The sequence below is a fragment of the Trachypithecus francoisi genome, unplaced genomic scaffold, assembly GCF_009764315.1.
Source record: "Trachypithecus francoisi isolate TF-2019V2 unplaced genomic scaffold, Tfra_2.0 Lachesis_group17, whole genome shotgun sequence".
Classification (NCBI taxonomy): Eukaryota; Metazoa; Chordata; class Mammalia; order Primates; family Cercopithecidae; genus Trachypithecus; species Trachypithecus francoisi.
Genome location: NW_022681462.1, coordinates 64021722 through 64041491, shown reverse-complemented (window position 1 = coordinate 64041491; position 19770 = coordinate 64021722). Strand labels below are relative to the sequence as shown.

Sequence of the window (19770 nt, the reverse complement as noted above, 5' to 3'; positions counted from 1 at the left end):
CCAGCTACTCGAGAGGCAGAGGCAGGAGAATCGCTTGAACCCAGGAGGCAGAGGTTGCAGTGAGCTGAAATTATACCAGTGTACTCCAGCCTGGACGATAGAGACTCCTCCACCAAAAAAAAAAAAAATGTTTTGACAGTAGCTAGCCTAATGGATAGGAAGTTGGACATCTTTTCATGTGTTAATTGGCCATCTGTATATCTTCTTTGGAGAAATGTCTATTTGAGTCTTTTGCCTTCTTTTTTTTTTTTTTTTTAAATGTAGTTGAGATGGGGTCTCGCTATGTTGCCCAGGCTGGTCTTGAACTCCTGGCCTCAAGCAATCCTCCTGCCTTAGCTTTCCAAAGCTCTAGAATTACAGACATGAGCCACCATCCCTGGCCTCTTTGCCCATTTTTGAACGGGAATGTTTGTTTTCGTTGCTGAGTTTAGGTTTATGTTTGATGTGCATGAACAGAATACAAGTGCATATGGTGATGGTGGTGGTGTATCTGGTGGTCAGGAGTGTGCTTTCAGAGAGACAGAATGGTATTGCAGAAAAACATGTAACTTTGGATCTAAATACCAGTTCTACAATTTACTAATTATGTAAATCTGCGCCTTAGACTTCTTCTAATCTATAAAATGGACATTATATCATCTTCTGGAGAGGGTTATTGTGGAGATTAGCTAGGTAGTTCCCTAGCACGGTCCACCCATAAATCTGTTTTCTTCTCCTTTACCTGATTATTGTGTTATTGTTTTTGCTTCTTTTATTATTTTTGCTTCCCTTTTTTGGAGCACATAGTAAAACTGGATGTAAACATGGCATTGTCGGCCCAAATGCTTGTAGCTTCTCTATTTGAACTAAACTACTTTTAGTTCAAACAGAAACTTAGTTCCACTATTGTAACACTTAAATATCACTAGAGGGAAGTATTGGAATAAATAAGGCTATGACTTTGGTTTTTGGTTTTTTGTTTTGTTTTGTGTTTGAGGGTCTTAGAATAATGCTATGGGGTTTTTTCCCCCCTTAAGTATTATATTTTAGTTATTCTTTGATAAATTTCAGTACATTAGGGTTTCAAAATGGTAATTATTTTGAGTCTTTTTTGAAAAATGTTCTTATTTCTTTAGGACGTTTTCTCTTGTTCTCGTTCTGGATCTTTCAAAACCTAATGATCTTTGGCCCACCGTGGAAAATCTCTTGCAAGCCACAAAAAGCCATGTAGACAAAGTGATAATGAAACTGGGAAAGACAAATCCTAAAGCAGTTTCTGAAATGAGACAGAAGATCTGGAATAATATGCAGAAGGATCATCCTGTGAGTTGCTGTTTGGGATTATTACTGGACTCCTTAGTCCCGTATATAGTTAACGATAACATCACAAACAACTTCTTTAGATTTTTATGCATGACTTGAAATTCATTTGATGTAGATGAACCTGCTCACTGGAAAATTACAGCAATTTATTAAAACCTCAGTAAGAGCAAACAAGAAAGAAGATTCCTTGTATCTTCTTGTTAGACATCTTCTGTGATTGTTATGACATATTACACCAATCAGAGAAATAGATTTTTAAAGTAGTGGTTTGATATTGATTTTATAATCTCTGTAAAAATGAAGATAAAAAGCCAGATTGTACAAAAGTCACCTGACAAAGACTAGATGAAGCTACAACTTTAAGCAAGAGGTAGAGTTTTAATAGCCTTCACTATCACTCTGTATTTTACATTCGTTTCTGTCACTTATTCAGAATCTTTTTATCATCTGACAGCTAATTAAATTATAAAGTTGCTCTGATAGTAACACAGGTTCCTCAAATACAATCATAAATATCAGCATCTGGAAAACTAAGAGCAGCATTTTATATTATCCAGAGTTTATAAGAAAGTGTAGCCAGGTGCAGTGGCTCATGCTTGCAATCCCAGCACTTTGGGAGGTCGAGCGGGCAGATCACGACGTCAAGAGATCAAGGCCATCCTGGCTAACACATGGTGAAACCCCATCTCTACTAAAAATACTAAAATTAGCCGGGTGTGGTGGTGTGTGCCTATAGTCCCAGCTACTCAGGAGGCTGAGGCATGAGAATCGCTTGAATCTGGGAAGCGGAGGTTGCAGTGAGCCAAGATCGTGCCACTGCACTCCAGCCTGACGACAGAGTGAGATTCCTCCTCAAAAAAAAAAAAAAGAAGAAGAAGAAGAAAGTGTTTTACTTAGGAAATAATGAAACAAAACAAATCTATGCTGGATAAATGCTATTCCAACAAACAGTTAACATAAAATAGAAGAAAAAACCAGGAAGGTAATATGTTATATAAGGAAATAAAAGGGTAGAAAAAGGAAAATAATAAATATAGTAATTTAAGGAATTGCCATTTCTAGTTTTACACTTATGAAATATAGCCTAGGCAGTGAAAGTTAAATATTGGAACAAATTCTATGTCAAGCAAATTAAGTAAACATCTATGAAGAGATTGAAAATGGAATGTTTTTGGAAGTAGATAGAAATTGCTAAGCACCTAGCATTAAAGAATTATAATAAATCAATGAAATATGTTTATTAACAGGATCGTGAATTAATTGACCCATTTCCAGTACCTCTGGTCATAATTGGAAGTAAATATGATATTTTTCAGGTAAGCTCTTCCACTTCTAGCTGAGTTTGTTGTACATACATGGCTGTGCTTTTTATGAGGGAGGTACAAAAATAATGTCAACATAAGAAAAATAATTATTGAAGGAATAGATTAGTAAGTCATACATCTTAAAGATTTTGGAAAAGAAGACATAGTTGGGACAGAAAAACATAGGTAAAGAAAATAAATGCAGTGATTAGAATGGGGATAAGGCAGATTTAGAAAACGAATCCTGCTGGGCACAGTGGTTTATGCCAGTAGTCTCAGCACTTTGGGAGGCTGAAGGGGGAGGATCACTTGAGCCCAGGAATTTGAGGTTACAGTGAGCTGTAATCACACCACTGTACTCCAGCCTGGGTTACACAGTGAGACACTGTCTCTTAAAAAATATATATATATAGGTCTTCAACCCAGTCACTGGGGAATAGGACTTACTTCCCAACTTTTAAATTGAAGAAAGTAGAAAATTAGTTCCTTCTTATCTTTGCTTGTCAGAGAATCGTTAGGGTATTCCACACTATAAAATGTGTGCTTATATCTAAATTCTGTTGAGCTAAGTATTTAAACAAAGAAAGATCTGATAGCTGAAGCTCTAAGAAGGCTGCAGCTATTGTTCAACTCTCTATGAAACAAATATCAAGGTAATGGAATACTATTCCTGAAGGTGAGTTTAAAAAAATAAGAAATAATCTATTTCTACATTTAATAATTTGAATCTTCCTGCTATAGATATTTGGTTATCTTGACTTTTTAAAATAACGTATTTCTACAGGATTTTGAGTCTGAGAAGAGAAAAGTAATATGCAAGACACTTCGATTTGTTGCACATTATTATGGAGCATCATTAATGGTTTGTACATTTCTTGTCCTTTGGGCTTGAATGGACAGTACCAAATTTGGGGAAATTAGCAACTTGACGCACAACTACGAGGAATAAATGCTTTTGCTAATGCACATGGTCCCATTGCTTTCCCACTGCTGAAGACCTCTCCTTACAGAGCGTTTGATAATGCATCTGTTGAACATGTGCTACTAGTTGGTCTCCCCCTTCTTTGGAACAAAAGTTCTAAATTGTTTATATCCATAAATCCCAACCAAGTTTAAAGAGACAAGTTGATTATCTATTTATTCTTTTTTGGTATCCCCTTAAGAATTAGAATGTGTATTCCCTTAAAAGAAAAACAAAAAATAACTCTAACAGTGTGTGTACTGGGGATGAAGGCTCTTTTAAAAAGTGCTATTTGTTGTAAAAGTTAAAAACATGAAATCTGAAGGCATGCTCCCTGGGTTCGAATCTCAAGGTGACCATTTATTAGACGTGTGATCTTAGGCAAGTCACTTAATTTCACTTAAGCCTCATTGTCCTCCAGGGTAAAATGGAGAAAAATAATATCTTCTTCATAGGGTTGTTGTGAGGATTCAAAGAGGGAGTACATGTGAAATGCTTAGCACAGGGCCTAGAACAGAATATTACTCAATAAATGTTGGTTTTTATAATCACTGTTATTATCTCCCGTAGCAGGACTAACCTTCACTAAATGGCCTTTAATGCTATAAAATATAACAACTTTTTTTTTTTTTTTTGAGACAGTCTCACTCCGTCACCCAGGCTGGAATGCAATAGTGTGGTCTTGGCTCACTGCAACCTCTGCCTCCTGGGTTCAAGCGATTCTCCTGCCTCAGCCTCCTGAGTAGCTGGGACTACAGGCGCGTGCCACCACGCCCGGCTAATTTTTGTACAGTTAGTAGAGACGGGGTTTCACTATGTTGGCCAGGCTGGTCTTGAACTCGTGACCTCGTGATCTGCCCTCCTCAGCCTCCCAAAGTGCTGAGATTACAAGCATGAGCCACCGTGCCTGGCCAAAACATTTTTATTTAAAAAATTTCCAGCTGGGTGCAGTGGCTCAGGCCTGTAATCCCAACACTTTGGAAGGCTGAGGCGAGAGGATCATTTGAGCTTAGGAGTTTGAGACCAGCCTGGGCAACATGGCAAGAACCTGTCTCTACAGAAAATTTTAAAAATTAGCTAGCCATGGTGGCACACACCGGTTGTCTCAGCTACTTGGGAGGCTGAGGTGGGAGGATCATGTGAGCTCAGGAGGTCAAAGCTGCAGTGAACCATAATCACACCACTGCACTCCAGACTGGGCTTGTCTCAAAAAAAAAAATTTCCTTTACATTTGAATAATTATGTAATGGTCTCTTTTTTCCTCCAAATTAAAGCACTCAGAGGAACCTAGAGAGAACATGGTCTAGCCCCTTGCCTTCATGGCTAGAATATTTTGACTGAAAGTAATATTTACAAAGTATGTATTCTCAGTTTTTATACCTTTCAAAACATTATACATACCTTTCCTTACGTATTTTCTTAAAAATGATCACCTTTTATGTTTGAATTGTATTTGCTTACGCATTCGGTTGACACAGTACTTTGGGAAATGTTCTTCTTTACTATTTTGAGAGGATATAGGGAATTTAAAGTGAATGACTCATTGAGGGTGCAGAGGTAAAGATCTTGCAGTTACTAATTTTTGCCACTAGAGAGGGTCACACATTTACTTCTGGTTATCAAGTTAGCTGAGGGAAATCCCTGTATTTCTTTAGGAACAGATTACATTTGATGGAGGGCCCAGTCTGGTCTCACAGGTACAAATTTAGATGAAGTCAGGTCAATGCAGGCCACAGCAAGCCTGGGATTCACTGTGGCCCAGGAGATGGAACAAGATCAGGGACCAGGGAATGACTTTGAGAAGGGCTTCATCTCAGCTTTCAGTAAGCCCAGAGGAACAGGGTTTGGGTTAGTGGAGTACTTCTGGACCACCAAAGGAACCATAAGGCCTTTCGGGAAGAATGTAGCCAAAGTGATCAAAGCCCCATCTTTCAGTTTCACATCTCCTCTTACCCTCTGCCCCATTTAAGGAAGAAAGTTGGGTACTGCTTTGCAAAATTCCATGATATTTAGCAGGGTTTTTTTTTCCAACACTGTAGTTGATCCTATACAGTGCAGTTGAGAATATTGATTCAACATTATGAACAATCTAATTAAGTTAATAAAAACAAAACACAGGCCAGGCGTGGTAGCTCTTGCCTCTAATCTCAACACTTGGGGGGTGAGGTGGGAAGACCACTTGAGGCCAGGAGTTTAAGACCAGCCTGGGCAACAAAAGGAGACCTTGTCTTGACCAAAAAAAAAAAAATTTAATTAGCCGGTCATTAGCATCATAGTGCATGCCTGTGGTCCTAGCTACTCAGGAGGCTGAGGCAGGAGGATTGCCTGAGCCTGGCAGTTCAAGGCTGCAGTGAGTTATCATCACACTGCTGCACTCCAGCCTGGGCAACAGAGCAAGACCCCATCTCTTAAAAAACCAATATGCTCCTCACCCCCCAAGAGAACAGGAGAAGACTGATAAGTTAACCAGATTCAGAGGAGAGCCTTCAGGATGGCAGGAACTTAAAATTATTATATATGAGGACCAGTAGAATATCACCTAAAATGTGATAACTCTCTTACATAGTTGAAGGAATGTTCCATAGAAAAGTGACTAAATTCATTCTTTGCTATTCTAAAGTCCAAAAAAAGGAATCAACAGAGTTTACTCAAAATATGAAAACACTTTCTAATACTACCACTGTCTGAAAACAGAATGAGTTATTTGGGGAGATGAGTTCCCAGGTATTGAGTTTGTTTAAGCAGAAGGCCTACAGGTCTTTGTGAAGGGTGTTTCAGAAGTGATTCATGCAGCAGAGGGAGGAGGTGGGTTAGAAAACTTCTCATGTTCTCCCAGCCCTATGTTCTGTGAAATATGTTTGTGATTAGGTTTTTCCTTTCTCATAAAGAAAATAAAATTAAACAGAGCAGTTATATTTCTAAAATTCAGTTAAAGTTTTCTATATGTATTTTTAAACATGGTCTCAGTAGAAGGATTACAATTATTTCAATGCTTTCTTTTAAATAAATGTATCAGATCTTATATATACACATGAATGTTCTCATTTGAATACTTTCTCTGAGAGCATTAAGAACTTTCTGTTCTTAATCCAGAACGAGGCTTATCTTGTGGAATTGCCATTGGAACCATAATGCTGATATCTTTGCTTCATAATTAGATTTCATTTCAGTTCAAAATTGTTCTTCTCACTTCCATACCTCTTAGTCATTTTGACCTGGCTGTGAATGACTTTTGGTATCTACAGAAATCCAACCTAGTTTTTAAAGATTTGTAGAGTAACCATATGTCCTGGTATTCATCTGATGTCACAGCTTAATTATTAATAGTACCCAACCCTTTTCATTCTCTGAAATGTTCTGGTTATGGTTTCCCTAGTTATATGCCAGCATTGAAAATATTCAGCCGGGTGCGGTGGCTCAAGCCTGTAATCCCAGCACTTTGGGAGGCCGAGGCGGGCGGATCACGAGGTCAGGAGATCGAGATCATCCTGGCTAACATGGTGAAACCCCGTCTCTACTAAAAAAAAATACAAAAAACTAGCCGGGCGAGGTGGCGGGCGCCTGTAGTCCCAGCTACTCGGGAGGCTGAGGCAGGAGAATGGCATAAACCCGGGAGGCGGAGCTTGCAGTGAGCTGAGATCCGGCCACTGCACTCCAGCCCGGGCGACAGAGGGAGACTCCATCTCAAAAAAAAAAGAAAATATTCAGTAGCTTAGGCACTAAAAGCAATTTAAAAAGAAGTTTAAAAATTACTTTAGTGAGTATCAGCATCGTTAGACCAGTCTGCAGTCCCACAGTGACTGTTTGGAAGGCAGCAATACACCCTTGGATGTGAAAGCTACTTTTGAGGTATACCTCTTATTTTCTAACCAACCCAACTGCATTTTGGAAAATTTTCTTTTAGACCATAATGAGTATGTTTACACACATACAGCCCATAAACATACATTCATATATACATTTTAAAGAAATTATTTGACAGTGATTATGATCCATTTGTATGAGTAGCTGAAATGATTAGTACATAAACACAAGTCCTTTCCACATCATGTACTCATTACGTTTGAAGAACAAGTTAAAGTTACCAAGATTTCTTTATTCAGGTTTTGTTTTGTCTACTCAAACAAAAGTATTTTTTGGGCAACTAAATAGTGATTCTCTTTGCAATCTGTATTTGTTCAAAGCAATATTTATTTTACCTGTTTCTGTGATTGGAAAATAGAGCATATAATTTGTTCTCCTGATTTGTTTAAAGTTTACCAGTAAATCAGAAGCTCTGTTACTAAAAATACGTGGAGTTATCAACCAGTTGGCATTTGGCATTGACAAAAGGTACTGCTAAGATATTTTTTATATCATTTATTGAGTGATTGATTTAGCCAATGTTGTCTCATCTGATTATTGTTCTACTCAGTCTGTTGTGTCTTGACCAGGAAAGTGACCTCGATGGCTAGTCTTAAAGGGATAATTTCTTTTTAAAATTATTTTTATTATTATTTATTTTGTCATGACTCACCATAAAGGGGATAATTTCATATTATTTCCTGCTTATATTCTTTAAATATTTCTCAAATTTTGCAACCAAAATGTTACATAACATTTAGTTTGAGGCTGGAATAAAATAATGATAATATTATACTTGCTCCCTGATTTATTTTACTTCCTTTCCCACACTTTAGTAGCTTCCCTCTATTATTACTTTCTTTTATTGATTTGAAATGGAATTGAAAATTTTGGTATGTATCTTCTTAGCCTTGCTACTTCTCTTGGTTTCAATTTAAGGTAATAGGGTCTGTCACTTTTTTCCTATAAAATGTTTATTTATGCTATACTTTAATTTTTGAAATCACTTAAATTGACATTCATTTGGGGCAATGCTCTCAGTAGTGGCTAAATGTAAAACTAGTCCATAATATTGCTCTCATGTTTATGGGACAGCGTGGCAGCAAATTTAATGGCTAAACTAATTTAGAATCTTTTTTTTCTCCACGTAGCAAATCAATATGTGTGGATCAGAATAAACCACTGTTTATCACAGCAGGATTGGATTCTTTCAGTCAAATAGGTTAGTGAACTTATTAAGGTTGTTCAATCTTTTTTTAATTGCGTATTGATTTTATCCTACTCCATGTTCACTTTGTCTCCAACATACTCCTGTTTCTGGTTTCATTATCGTTGCTGTTATTTCCTGTGTGTTTGTTCATATGCCCAGTATCAATGTAACATGCATCACATTGACATGTTTGTGATGGAAGGGATGTCACCACATAAGAGACTGATTTCTCATTTCTGATCTCTATTCCACTGAAAAACAAATTGCGTGTATTTTCTTTCCCCCACTGATTTCCAGGTACTTTTAAATTTTAGCTCCTTGGATTTAAGGAAGCTAGGAGCATAGAGTAGTGAGGAAATTCAAAGCTACATATTATGGGCAATTGGCAAGTATATGAGAGATTGAAAAATAAGTCAAAAAGAACACGTTTGTAACAATTAGGTATGATTTGATTTTTTGTTATGAAATAGCATGCCTCATCTGATGGAATGTATTTCATAAACTCATAGACTCTACAGGCTTCTGAATCAAAAGGAAGTTTAAGAGTTTATATCTCAAGCCCCTTACCTTCCCACAGAAACTGTTTTCATTGTGAAGCTCTTTAACCTCACACTTCTTTATTCTCTGCAGGTGGCACAGTTTGCTTTTAATACTCTAATGGGCAGTAGGGGTTTTGTTTTGTTTTGTTTTGTTTGTATTCCCCATCCTCTATTAGTCTTACAAGCTAAAGGTGACTTGACTTCAAATATAGAAATCTTTGTAATGAGATTACAGATTAATTGGAATGAAAGGAATGGAGGTGATTTTGCTTAATGAATGGTCATGGAGTCTGATGTTTATGATTATCATTAGTGCCAACTTAATTCCAGTAGCAGTGAGACTCTATTGTACTGATAGATAATGCTGATGGAATTCTTTTGCCTCTATGAATAGTTGGAGGCCAGAAGAGAGTTCATAATTACTGAATTTTGAAATCATGGAGCTTAGATCTCGTCAGAATTTAAAACTTTTGCTCTGTGAAAGCCCATGTGAAGAAGATGAATAGACATGCCACGGTCTGGGAGAAAAGAATCTCAAACCACATACATGACAGAGGACTAGTGTTTAGAATATATGAACTCAACAGAAAAATAAACAATCCATTTAGAACACGGACAAAAGACATAAGCAGACATTTCATATCAGAGAGGACATAAAAATAGCAAAGCAGCACATGAAAAGGTGTTTAATATTGTTAGTCGTTAGGGAAATGCAAATTGAAACCACAATGAAATATCACTATACACTTAACAGAATACCTTAAATAAAAAACAGTGACACCACCAAATACTGGCAAGGATGCAGAGAAACCAGATCTCTCATACATTGCTGGTGGGAGTGTAAAATGGTACAGCCACTCTAGAAAACAGTTTAACAGTTTCTTATGAAACTAAACTTGCAACTACCATATGACCTAAAAATTGTGCTGTTGGGCATTTATCCAGGATAAATGAAAACTTAAATTTCACACAAAAAATCTCTAGGCAATGTTCACAGCAGCTTTATGTGTAGTAATCAAAACCTAGAAACAGCCCAGAAGTTGTTCAGCAGGTGAATGACTAAACAAACCGTGGTACATCTGTACCAGAGAAAACTGCTCAGCCACACAAAGGAACAAATGACTGATACACACAGCCTGGGTGAATCTCCAGGGAATCATGCTGAGTGAAAAGCAGCCAATTATAAAAGATTACATACAGTGTGATTCTATTTATGAAAAATTTTGAAATGAAAAACATTTTAGAAATGGAGGCAGATTAGTGGTGGTCAGAGGGTAGGGATAGGACTGTGGATGGGGAGACCAGAGGAGGGCTCAGGAAGGAGGAGGTTATGTCTATAAAAGGGCAACACAGGATCCTTGTGCTAGTGGAATTAAGTTGGCATCTTGACTGTGGTAGCAGATACATGAACCTATGCAGGTGATAAAATTGTATAGAACTTAATATACACACAGACACACAAAGGAATACAAGTAAAACTTGGCAAAGCTGAATAACATCAGTGGAGCATATCAATGCTTTTCCCACTAAAGTGGTAAGGATGTCCTGGAAGATCACCCGCAAAACAGTTTTGGTGAACAATAGATGTTGGAAATAGAAAGAATGGGAAATATCCAATTACAAATTGTAAATGGCAGCACAGTTTTAAATTTTTCAAATTAAATTATACAAGTAATACATAAAGATATCTCCTTGTAAAAAGGTAAAAGAGTATATACAAGGAACAAATCTGTGTTCTTTCCAATTTCCTGTGCCTTTACACACGTGTATATAGTGTAGAAAAAACTATTTGCTTTAAACATAATTATATGTTCAGTCTATATCACTTTTGGAATTTCCCTTTTTTATTAAATATGCCTTATTATTCAATACCTTTTTATTCAATATACCAATATACCTTAGTAGTTTTTCCATGTTAATGCTACATATGGATCTATTTCTTATTTTAACTGTTGGATAGTGTTACAGAGCATGGGTATGCATAGTAATTAATGCACTGTTCACCACTGATGAATATTTTGGTTGTAGGTCAATTTATTCAGTGTTAACAAATAATGCTGCAGTGTGAAATCCTTAATACAGTACCAGTTTGCAGGTGTTTCTAGGGCAAACACTACCAAGAACTGGAATTACTGGTTAATAGGATGTAGATACAGGTACAGATACAGGGTGTGGAGAATGAGAGTTACAGTTTACCAATTACTCTTTGGCTCCTCTTCTTTCAGTATTAGAATCTGTCCCAATGACCTTGCTGTGCTGGGTAGGGTAAATTTTAATGGTGACTATATTAAGGAGAGGGAAAATGAGTGATCTGAGATGTATACCTTTGTTAGTGTCATTTCTTTTATTGGCAGAATTTGTAGTATTTTAATCAATGCAGTCATTTGAAGTAAAACTTGCTATTTTAGGATCTCCTCCTATTCCTGAAAATGACATTGGAAAGCTTCATGCCCACTCACCAATGGAGTTGTGGAAAAAAGTGTATGAAAAGCTCTTTCCACCAAAGGTACATATTTCTAATTTTTTAAAAGCAAGATTTTTAGCACCATCTAACAGTTATAGGAAAAGTGCCAAAGGGCCTATTATGATAACTTTGTTTTTATCTCTTCTGCTCAAAAATCAATTAAACATTGCTGAAAATGTAAATAGGCACTGTGGTGATTAAAAAAAAAAAAGTCAGACATGGTTCCTGCTCCACTTTCAAAGATAGTTATCTGGTTGTTAGAGAAGGGAGAGACAACTGAAAGGGGACCTGGTGGAATTGGAAGCAGGCCTCAGTGGTGATGAAAAAAGCTTGAAAGATCATAGAGAGCCTTTGTGGTAGGCTGAGGAATGGGAGCTTGGTTTATTAGGCAGATGGTAACCATTGAATTTTGGGTTATGGGTATGAAGTGATTTGGAGATTTGTAATTTCAGAGTATTAACACACTGAAAAATATCAAGGACCCTGCAAGAGATCCTCAGTATGCTGAAAGTGAAGTCGACGAGATGAGAATTCAGAAGGATCAGGTATTATCTTAAACATTTACTTAATTTCATCTGAAGGTTTTTCTTGTTATTGTTGTTGTTGTTTTGAGATGGAGTCTCACCCTGTTGCCCAGCGTGAAGTGCAGTGGCGCAATCTCGGCTCACTGCAAGCTCCACCTGCCGGGTTCACGCCATTCTCCTGCCTCAGTCTCCCGAGTAGCTGGGACTACAGGCACCCACCAGCATGCCTGGCTAATTTTTTTTTGTTTTTTTTGTTTGTTTGTTTTTTTAGTAGAGATGGGGTTTCACCATGTTAGCCAGGATGGTCTCAATCTCTTGACCTCGTGATCCGCCCACCTTGGCCTCCCAAAGTGCTGGGGTTACAAGCGTGAGCCACCGCGCCTGGCCTTATCTGAAGTTTTATCACAAAACCTGGAGTGCCTTGGGAATTCCTTACATTTTTCTCAATGTATTTACTTGGTGTTTCTTTTTTACTGTTAAAATTATTTAAGTAGTACATCTATTTAAATAACACACTAATAGTATACTGTAGAAAAAAATAAAAATTTGATATGAATAAAGAAAAATTTTTAAATCACCTGTCATGCCACCACCCAGACATGACTTGATGTTCACATAAACCTTTTTGATTTTCTAGTTTACATCATATTAAAGATGGGTAGTGATTCTTACCTTTCTGCTGGAGAGATATTTTCTTAATACTCTTTGGTTTGTGGAATTACATAAAAAGTTTTGTTTTTGATTAGGAAATTCAGACGTACCTGTACTTTCCTTGTACCAGAAAACGTATCTTGCCCAGTTAAGGACTGAAAGCACAGTCTGAAAGCACACAGACATACCTGACAGAACCCAGGATCTCTCAGGAAAATGCTTAAAAGTGAACACTACCATCCCGTGTATCCCTAGACAGCCCCATTTGAACACACAAATCTGATGTAAGAATGTAAGAGTTGGTAAACTCACCATGACCCAAATACTTAGAGTTTTCTTTTCTTTTTTTTTTTTTTGAGACGAGTCTCACACTGTCACCCAGGCTGAAGTGCCTCGGCTCACTGCAACCTCTGCCTCCTGGGTTCAAGCAATTCTCTGCTTCAGCCTCCTGAGTGGCTGGGATTACAGGCACACGCCACCATGCCCAGCTAATTTTTTTGTTTTTTTTTTAGTAGAGACGGGGTTTCACCATCTTGTCCAGGCTGGTCTTGAACTCCTGACCTCGTGATCCACCCACCTTGGCCTCCCAAAGTGCTGGGATTATAGGCGTGAGCCATCGCGCCCAGCCAAGATTTTTCTATAAACAAACAAGCAAACTTAAGTTTTAGTTTGATTTGATAAAATGAAACATTGTACAGAATCTGTCCTTATATGAGTAAACTTATGTATGGTAAGCACTAGATTAAAAGCCCTGGCAACTTCTCAGGCGGCAGCCACATTTTTTTCAGGGTAACCTGAAAACAGCTATCAGCTGGGAGCAGGAGCCAGGGCATTCTTCTCAGCATTCACCTGCAGGGGGCCCTTGGAGAAGTAAGCAAAACATTTTATGTAAACGGTCCAGAAGACTTTTGAAAAATATGCCATGAATATTTAGAGGTTTTGTAGCTGTAGCAAAGTGAGAGGCATGTTGTAGAAACAGTAAAATGACCTCATGTAACCCTTATTATGTTTCCAGTTTGGATGTAAGGATTAGTTGGAAGTCATCCCTGATTAATATTTATCTAGGGGTCAATGATTAACTGTTGTTGTTGATAAGAATATTTGTTTATATTGCATAATGATCACTTTGATTAAGTTCATATACATCAGTATTATTAAAGGATTAGGGTATTTGTGAACATCATGAATTTTCACATTCAAATCTGTCTTCTCTAAATGACTTAAAACTGTAAGAATTCTGTGTGGAAAAGGAAGGCAGCCCCACAGTACCCGTATCACCCTTCATTCATCTCTTGTGTCTCACTGCCAGCAGATCACCAATTCCTATCGTCTCTTGGTTCAAGATGTTTTTTAACCTACCTGAAAAGTTATGCTATCCTAAGTTTGCCTCTAAACCACTTTTATTCGTGTGGTTCTAGATGAATTGCATTGATTCCAGATTGCACACATAGGACCTTAGCATAATTTTATGCTTTAGCTTTAAAGATACCCTAATGCTTATCAGTATTGTTGCTGTTATTTCACTGGTAATCTGAATCTAAATTTTGACATTCTACTATACAGCATTTTTAATTTGAATATTATTTCATACTCTTTCACGCATAGTTGTGAGACCTTAAGTTGTTTCCAGTTGTGTGCTGTGAGGTCAGTCCTCAAGGATCTGAGGATTGGTAGGAAGATCCCTTTCATCTTTACTGCAGATTTAGGGTCTTTCGTGTTTAGCCCTCTTTAATTAAAGTTCTGTCTTTGCCAGACTTCACATGGGCAGCAGAAAATACTTTAGTAGTATTTTCTACTTTTTAAAAGCCCTCTAGCTTTAAAGCAGTCCCGATTTGAAGGGAATGTCAATGTGGAAAGCACTTGCTGAGCTCTTCTACCTCTTTTGTGTTTTTTTCTTTTTCTTTGATACTGCATCTTGCTCTGGCATCCAGGCTGGAGTGCAATCGTGAGATCATGGCTCACTGCAGCCTTGAACTCCAGGGCTCAAGCGATCCTCCCATCTCAGCCTCTCAAGTAGCTGGGACTACAGGCACACATCACCATGTCAGGGTAATTTTTTCCTTTTTTTGTTGCCCAGGCTGGTCTTGAACTCCTCTCCTAAAGCAGTCCTCCTGAGTTGGCCTCCCAAAGTGCTGGGATCACAGGCGTGAGCCACTGTACCCAGCTTCTTTTCTATATTTTTGTTAAGGCAAAAAAAAAAAAAAAAAAAGTTACAGTTAACATTTATTTTTAAGGTCTTCTTGGCCAACCACAGATATCTTTTGAAAATTTTCTTATTCGCTATCCCTTTAAAACATCAATGTATTATTTTGAGGACATATTGTCATATTGAAGATCTAGCGGACTTGGTGGGTTCTCACATTGGTTATTCCTTTTTCTCCCTCTGGCGTGGCCTGTGTGATAGCCCTAGTTTTCTCACAGTCTGCTGTCTGCAAAAGGGAGATACTACTAGCAAAGAATCTCAAAACAATGTTTTCACCTTTGTCCTTGGTAAAAATAATTTAACTTCCAGTTAAAGACGAAGTTTGCAGTAAACAATTTGTTTATTCTTTATGAGTTAATCTTTAAAACCACAGTGGTAGATAACTGGTGAACTGAATTAACTTTATTAGGAAAAAATAAAACAAGCTGTAAAGAGTACATATGATTATTACCATGAAAATTCTTCCGAGAATGCAGTGAGGAAGTTAAAAAAAAAAAAAAAAACAAGGAAAAATTCTTCCAAAGTCTGTATACCATTTTGAAACATTTAACATTCAAATTTTAGTAACTTAGAGTATAGGTATGAAAGGGACAATCCGGCCGGGCGTGGTGGCTCAAGCCTATAATCCCAGCACTTTGGGAGGCCGAGACGGGCGGATCACGAGGTCAGGAGATCGAGACCATCCTGGCTAACACGGTGAAACCCCGTCTCTACTAAAAAAATACAAAAAACTAGCCGGGCGAGGTGGCGGGCGCCTGTAGTCCCAGCTACTCCGGAGGCTGAGGCAGGAGAATGGCGTAAACCTGGGAGGCGGAGCTTGCAGTGAGCTGAGATCCGGCCACTGCACTACAGCCCGGGCAACAGAGTGAGACTCTGTCTCAAAAAAAAAAAAAAAGAAAGGGACAATCTGCAATTTTTCTGAAAATTAGAATGGATTTTCTTTTCATAGCAACTGTGAACATCAGTTATGTTAGCCAAAGGGCAGTGATTGCCTTATCTTGCAGAGTAACCACATTTTGTTTATTTGAAGTGGTGATAACCTTTGTACAGTTATTTAGACATTGAACAACATGTAGGAGGCCAAGAGGCATCCCCTTAGATGGCCCCTTTTACATGTCAGTTGCCTTGTGCAGGATAGCCACCTCCACTAAAATTTATTTATGAATTATAAAGGTAACATATACTCATTGTGAAAAAATTCAAAAGATATAGATAGATGTGTATAAAATAGAAAATGGAAGTAGCTTGCCTTCTCCCTAGCTGTGTGCTTTTTTCATGTGGCACATACTATTTTTTCATGTGGCCACTTTTATTTTTGCTGGCTGCCTTGGAAGCCACCTGTGAATGAACGCTAATTATTTAATCAGTCCTTACTGGAGGACGTCAAAGTTGTTTCCAGCTGTGCTCGGATAGAGCAATGAGTTTCCTTCTCTTTACATTCTTGTGCATTGCTCTATTGTTATGTGTGATAGATTTCTAAAAGTAAAATCACTGGGACAAAGGATACACACACAAACATACACACACACACACACACACACTTTTTTGTGGAATTACATGAAGAGTTTTGTTTTTGATTAGGACATTCAGACATACCTGTACTTTCCTTGTACCAGAAAACGTATCTCACCCAGTTAAGGACTGAAAGCACACAGACATACCTGACAGAACCCAGGATCTCTCAGGAAAATGCTTAAAAGTGGACACCACCATCCCATGTATCCCTAGATAGCCCCATCTGAACACACAAGTCTCACGCTGTCACCCAGGCTGGAGTGCAGTGGCGCAATCACAGTTTACTGCAGCCTTGACCTCCCAGGTTCAAGCAATCCTCCCACCTCAGACTTCCAAGTAGCTGGGACCACCGTGCATACCACTATGCCTGGATAATTAGTTTTCTCAGTTTTTATAGAGACACGGTCTCCCTATGTTGCCTAGGCTGGTCTGAAATTCCTGGGCTCAAGCAATTCTCCTGCCCCAGCCTCCCAAAGTGCTGGGATTATAGGCATGAGCCACCGCACCCAGCCTGGGTATATGTTTTTAAAATATTTTTCTAATTTCAACCAAGTTTTTGATAAGAACTAACAGCAAACAATTAAAAATAAGAGCACTTTTGAATACTTGAAGGATGACAAATGTCTAGTTCATTAGTTGAAAGACGATTCATATGTATTATGTAGTTTATGTACATAATTTTGTCTGAAAGTTTAATAAATTCATCTCTGAGTGCTGCTTAGCAGCACAGAAACTCTGAAGACTGTATTTCTAGAAGATAAGTCCTAAGCATAATCATTTACAAAATAATTGTCACGAAATCTTTACAATGATAATGCTACTAAGGATACATTGTTATATCTAAAAAATGAGGAAGCAGTTTTTTTTTTGTTTTTTGTTTTTTTTGAGACGGAGTTTCGCTGTGTCGCCCAGGCTGGAGTGCAGTGGCGCGATCTCGGCTCACTGCAAGCTCCGCCTCCCGGGTTCCCGCCATTCTCCCGCCTCAGCCTCCGAGTAGCTGGGACTACAGGCGCCTGCCACCTCGCCCGGCTAGTTTTTTGTATTTTTAGTAGAGACGGGGTTTCACCGTGTTAGCCAGGAGGGTCTCGATCTCCTGACCTCGTGATCCACCCGCCTCGGCCTCCCAAAGTGCTGGGATTACAGGCTTGAGCCACCGCGCCCGGCGAGGAAGCAGTTTTAACGTACCTCCTTGAATTCTTAAGTTGATTTTTCTTAAAGTAATACATATTTTTGTTTTAGGAACTGGAACGGTACAAAAGAAGTTCTTCCAAGTCTTGGAAACAAATCAAGCTTGATTCTTGAACCTAATTCAATTGTTGTATATTTATTTCTTCTTTTCCAAGTACAAATAAGATTATATTATGAATTAACTATTGTGGCAATATGTGAAGAAAGTTAAACTGTATAATTTGTGAAAGGACAAGCTGGATTTCTTGGACTAGTGCTCTCCCTGTATATCTTGAAGCTTCTTAAAAGGAAAAAATATTGTAGAACCGTGTGTAATTTTTTTTTCTAATAAAAGAATCTTCTACTACCTACCTCTAACATGTTTAAGTGGTATATACTCAATTCAGCATGTATAAGTTTCTGCTTATATGTTTTTAGGAATATAAAAGTAAGAGTATTTGGTTACAGTTTTAAATGCAAGGTTAAGTGCCCGTGTTAGTCACATTCTTTCTAAGAGGCGTTCTCAGCTGTAGCTGGGAGGAAACCAGAATTGGGTTCACAGATGTCAAAACTTTACTCTGAACAGTGAGGCGCAAGAAGCACCTGAAATAGGAGATGCACATACCTGGGTCCCCACACCTAGAGAGTCGCCATCCGTGGTCTGGAATGGGGCGTTTTTAATCAGCACCCATTGCACCCCACTGTGAGACTGACACATTTATTTTAAATACCACTTTTTGAAGAACAGGCACATTTAACGAGATATCCTATCAAGAACCAGGACAAAACATCACGTGTTGGGGATAACCAGGATTATTTCCAAGGTGGGATAGCCTTTAAGAAGCCGTTCCAATCTGTAGATTTGTGTACCTGCTAGCCAAGTTCATTCTGAGTAAGTATAATTGCTGTGATTAAAAATGATTTATTCTGTGTTCTTCCATAGCCACATGTAAAATATGTTGACTCCCAGCTTCAGATAAACACATTTACTACCCCAAGGGAGTGGTGTCTGAGCAGATAGCAAGCCATCTGCTTATTGCAACGAACCAGGACTTCATAAATTATTTGCAGTATGTATGGTTCTGACACCCTTGAGAACAGAATTTTCATCATGTTTCCAAGGAACCTCAGTCTTAAGCACAGGTTTCTTGCTGAGTGCTATGGAAAAAGAGATCCCTTTAAATTTACAGTGAACATTATGATCTCAGAAACATCACTGACTTGGTGGGAAGAAACAGCCTGTTCCACAAAAGTAATAGGAATTGCTGTTATATACTTTGATTTTCTTACACATCACTGTCCATTTTTGACTTGAGACACAGACTGTCACATGTTGAAAGCCATTGTGTTTTTCTAAGGTGCTATCACTAACATTTAATAGCTTGAAGTCACGTGTGATGTCAGTTTTCCAAATGTTTCTGAGCTAGAATGAAATTCATCTGCATATGAATAGTAGAAAATGTTTCCACTTATGTTGTGCACCCATATCTTTAGTAAGTTGAAATCAGTGATTTCAAAAGAGGTTCCTGTGGGACTCTCTTTGAACTACTGTAATAGATTATCATCTCCAGAATTGTCTATAACTGATGTGACATATATAATCTGTAAGACATTGTGTAACTATTACACCATAATCATCCATGTCAAAGACCTTTTATAAAAATTGACAGTACTAGTCTGATAATTTACAAATGCCTCCACATCCTTAAATACTGTTCTGAGAAATAGAATTTTACTGTGGTTTCCTTAATGAAATGATCTTTCCTACTTCAGTGTGAGACATTTCAAATGCTATAATTTATCTTTCTTCACAAGTTAGGTCACAGTCAGTGAACAAGTTCATGCGCTCTCTACCATATTCTCACCCAAAGTTACCATAGTAACACTGAGACAGTTTCATTTCGGGTTCTTACATGGAATTACTTGGAGATCAATCAGAAACAGAATCAGATCAGTTATTTTAATACAGAACCCAAATTTTTTTTTTTTTTTTTTTTTTTGAGACGGAGTCTTACTCTGTCGCCAGGCTGGAGAGCAGTGGCACAATCTCAGCTTACTGCAACCTCCACCTCCCACATTCAAGCGAT

General features: G+C 38.0%; 1 protein-coding gene across 2 annotated transcripts in view; it reads left to right on the top strand.

Moving 5' to 3' along the window:
• The window catches only part of DYNC2LI1 (dynein cytoplasmic 2 light intermediate chain 1), a 38712-nt gene extending 20651 nt beyond the window's left edge, over positions 1-18061 (top strand). The window contains exons 6-13 of one of the 2 annotated variants that reach the window (XM_033175855.1): positions 1116-1302; positions 2550-2618; positions 3391-3468; positions 7823-7899; positions 8562-8632; positions 11568-11665; positions 12076-12168; positions 17756-18061. In XM_033175855.1, the coding sequence (XP_033031746.1) occupies positions 1116-1302; positions 2550-2618; positions 3391-3468; positions 7823-7899; positions 8562-8632; positions 11568-11665; positions 12076-12168; positions 17756-17818 (736 nt within the window). In that variant the 3' untranslated portion in view covers positions 17819-18061. The remainder of the gene's footprint in view (positions 1-1115; positions 1303-2549; positions 2619-3390; positions 3469-7822; positions 7900-8561; positions 8633-11567; positions 11666-12075; positions 12169-17755) is intronic. The other variant, XM_033175856.1, reaches the window with a different exon arrangement.
• Positions 18062-19770: the final 1709 nt, after the last annotated feature.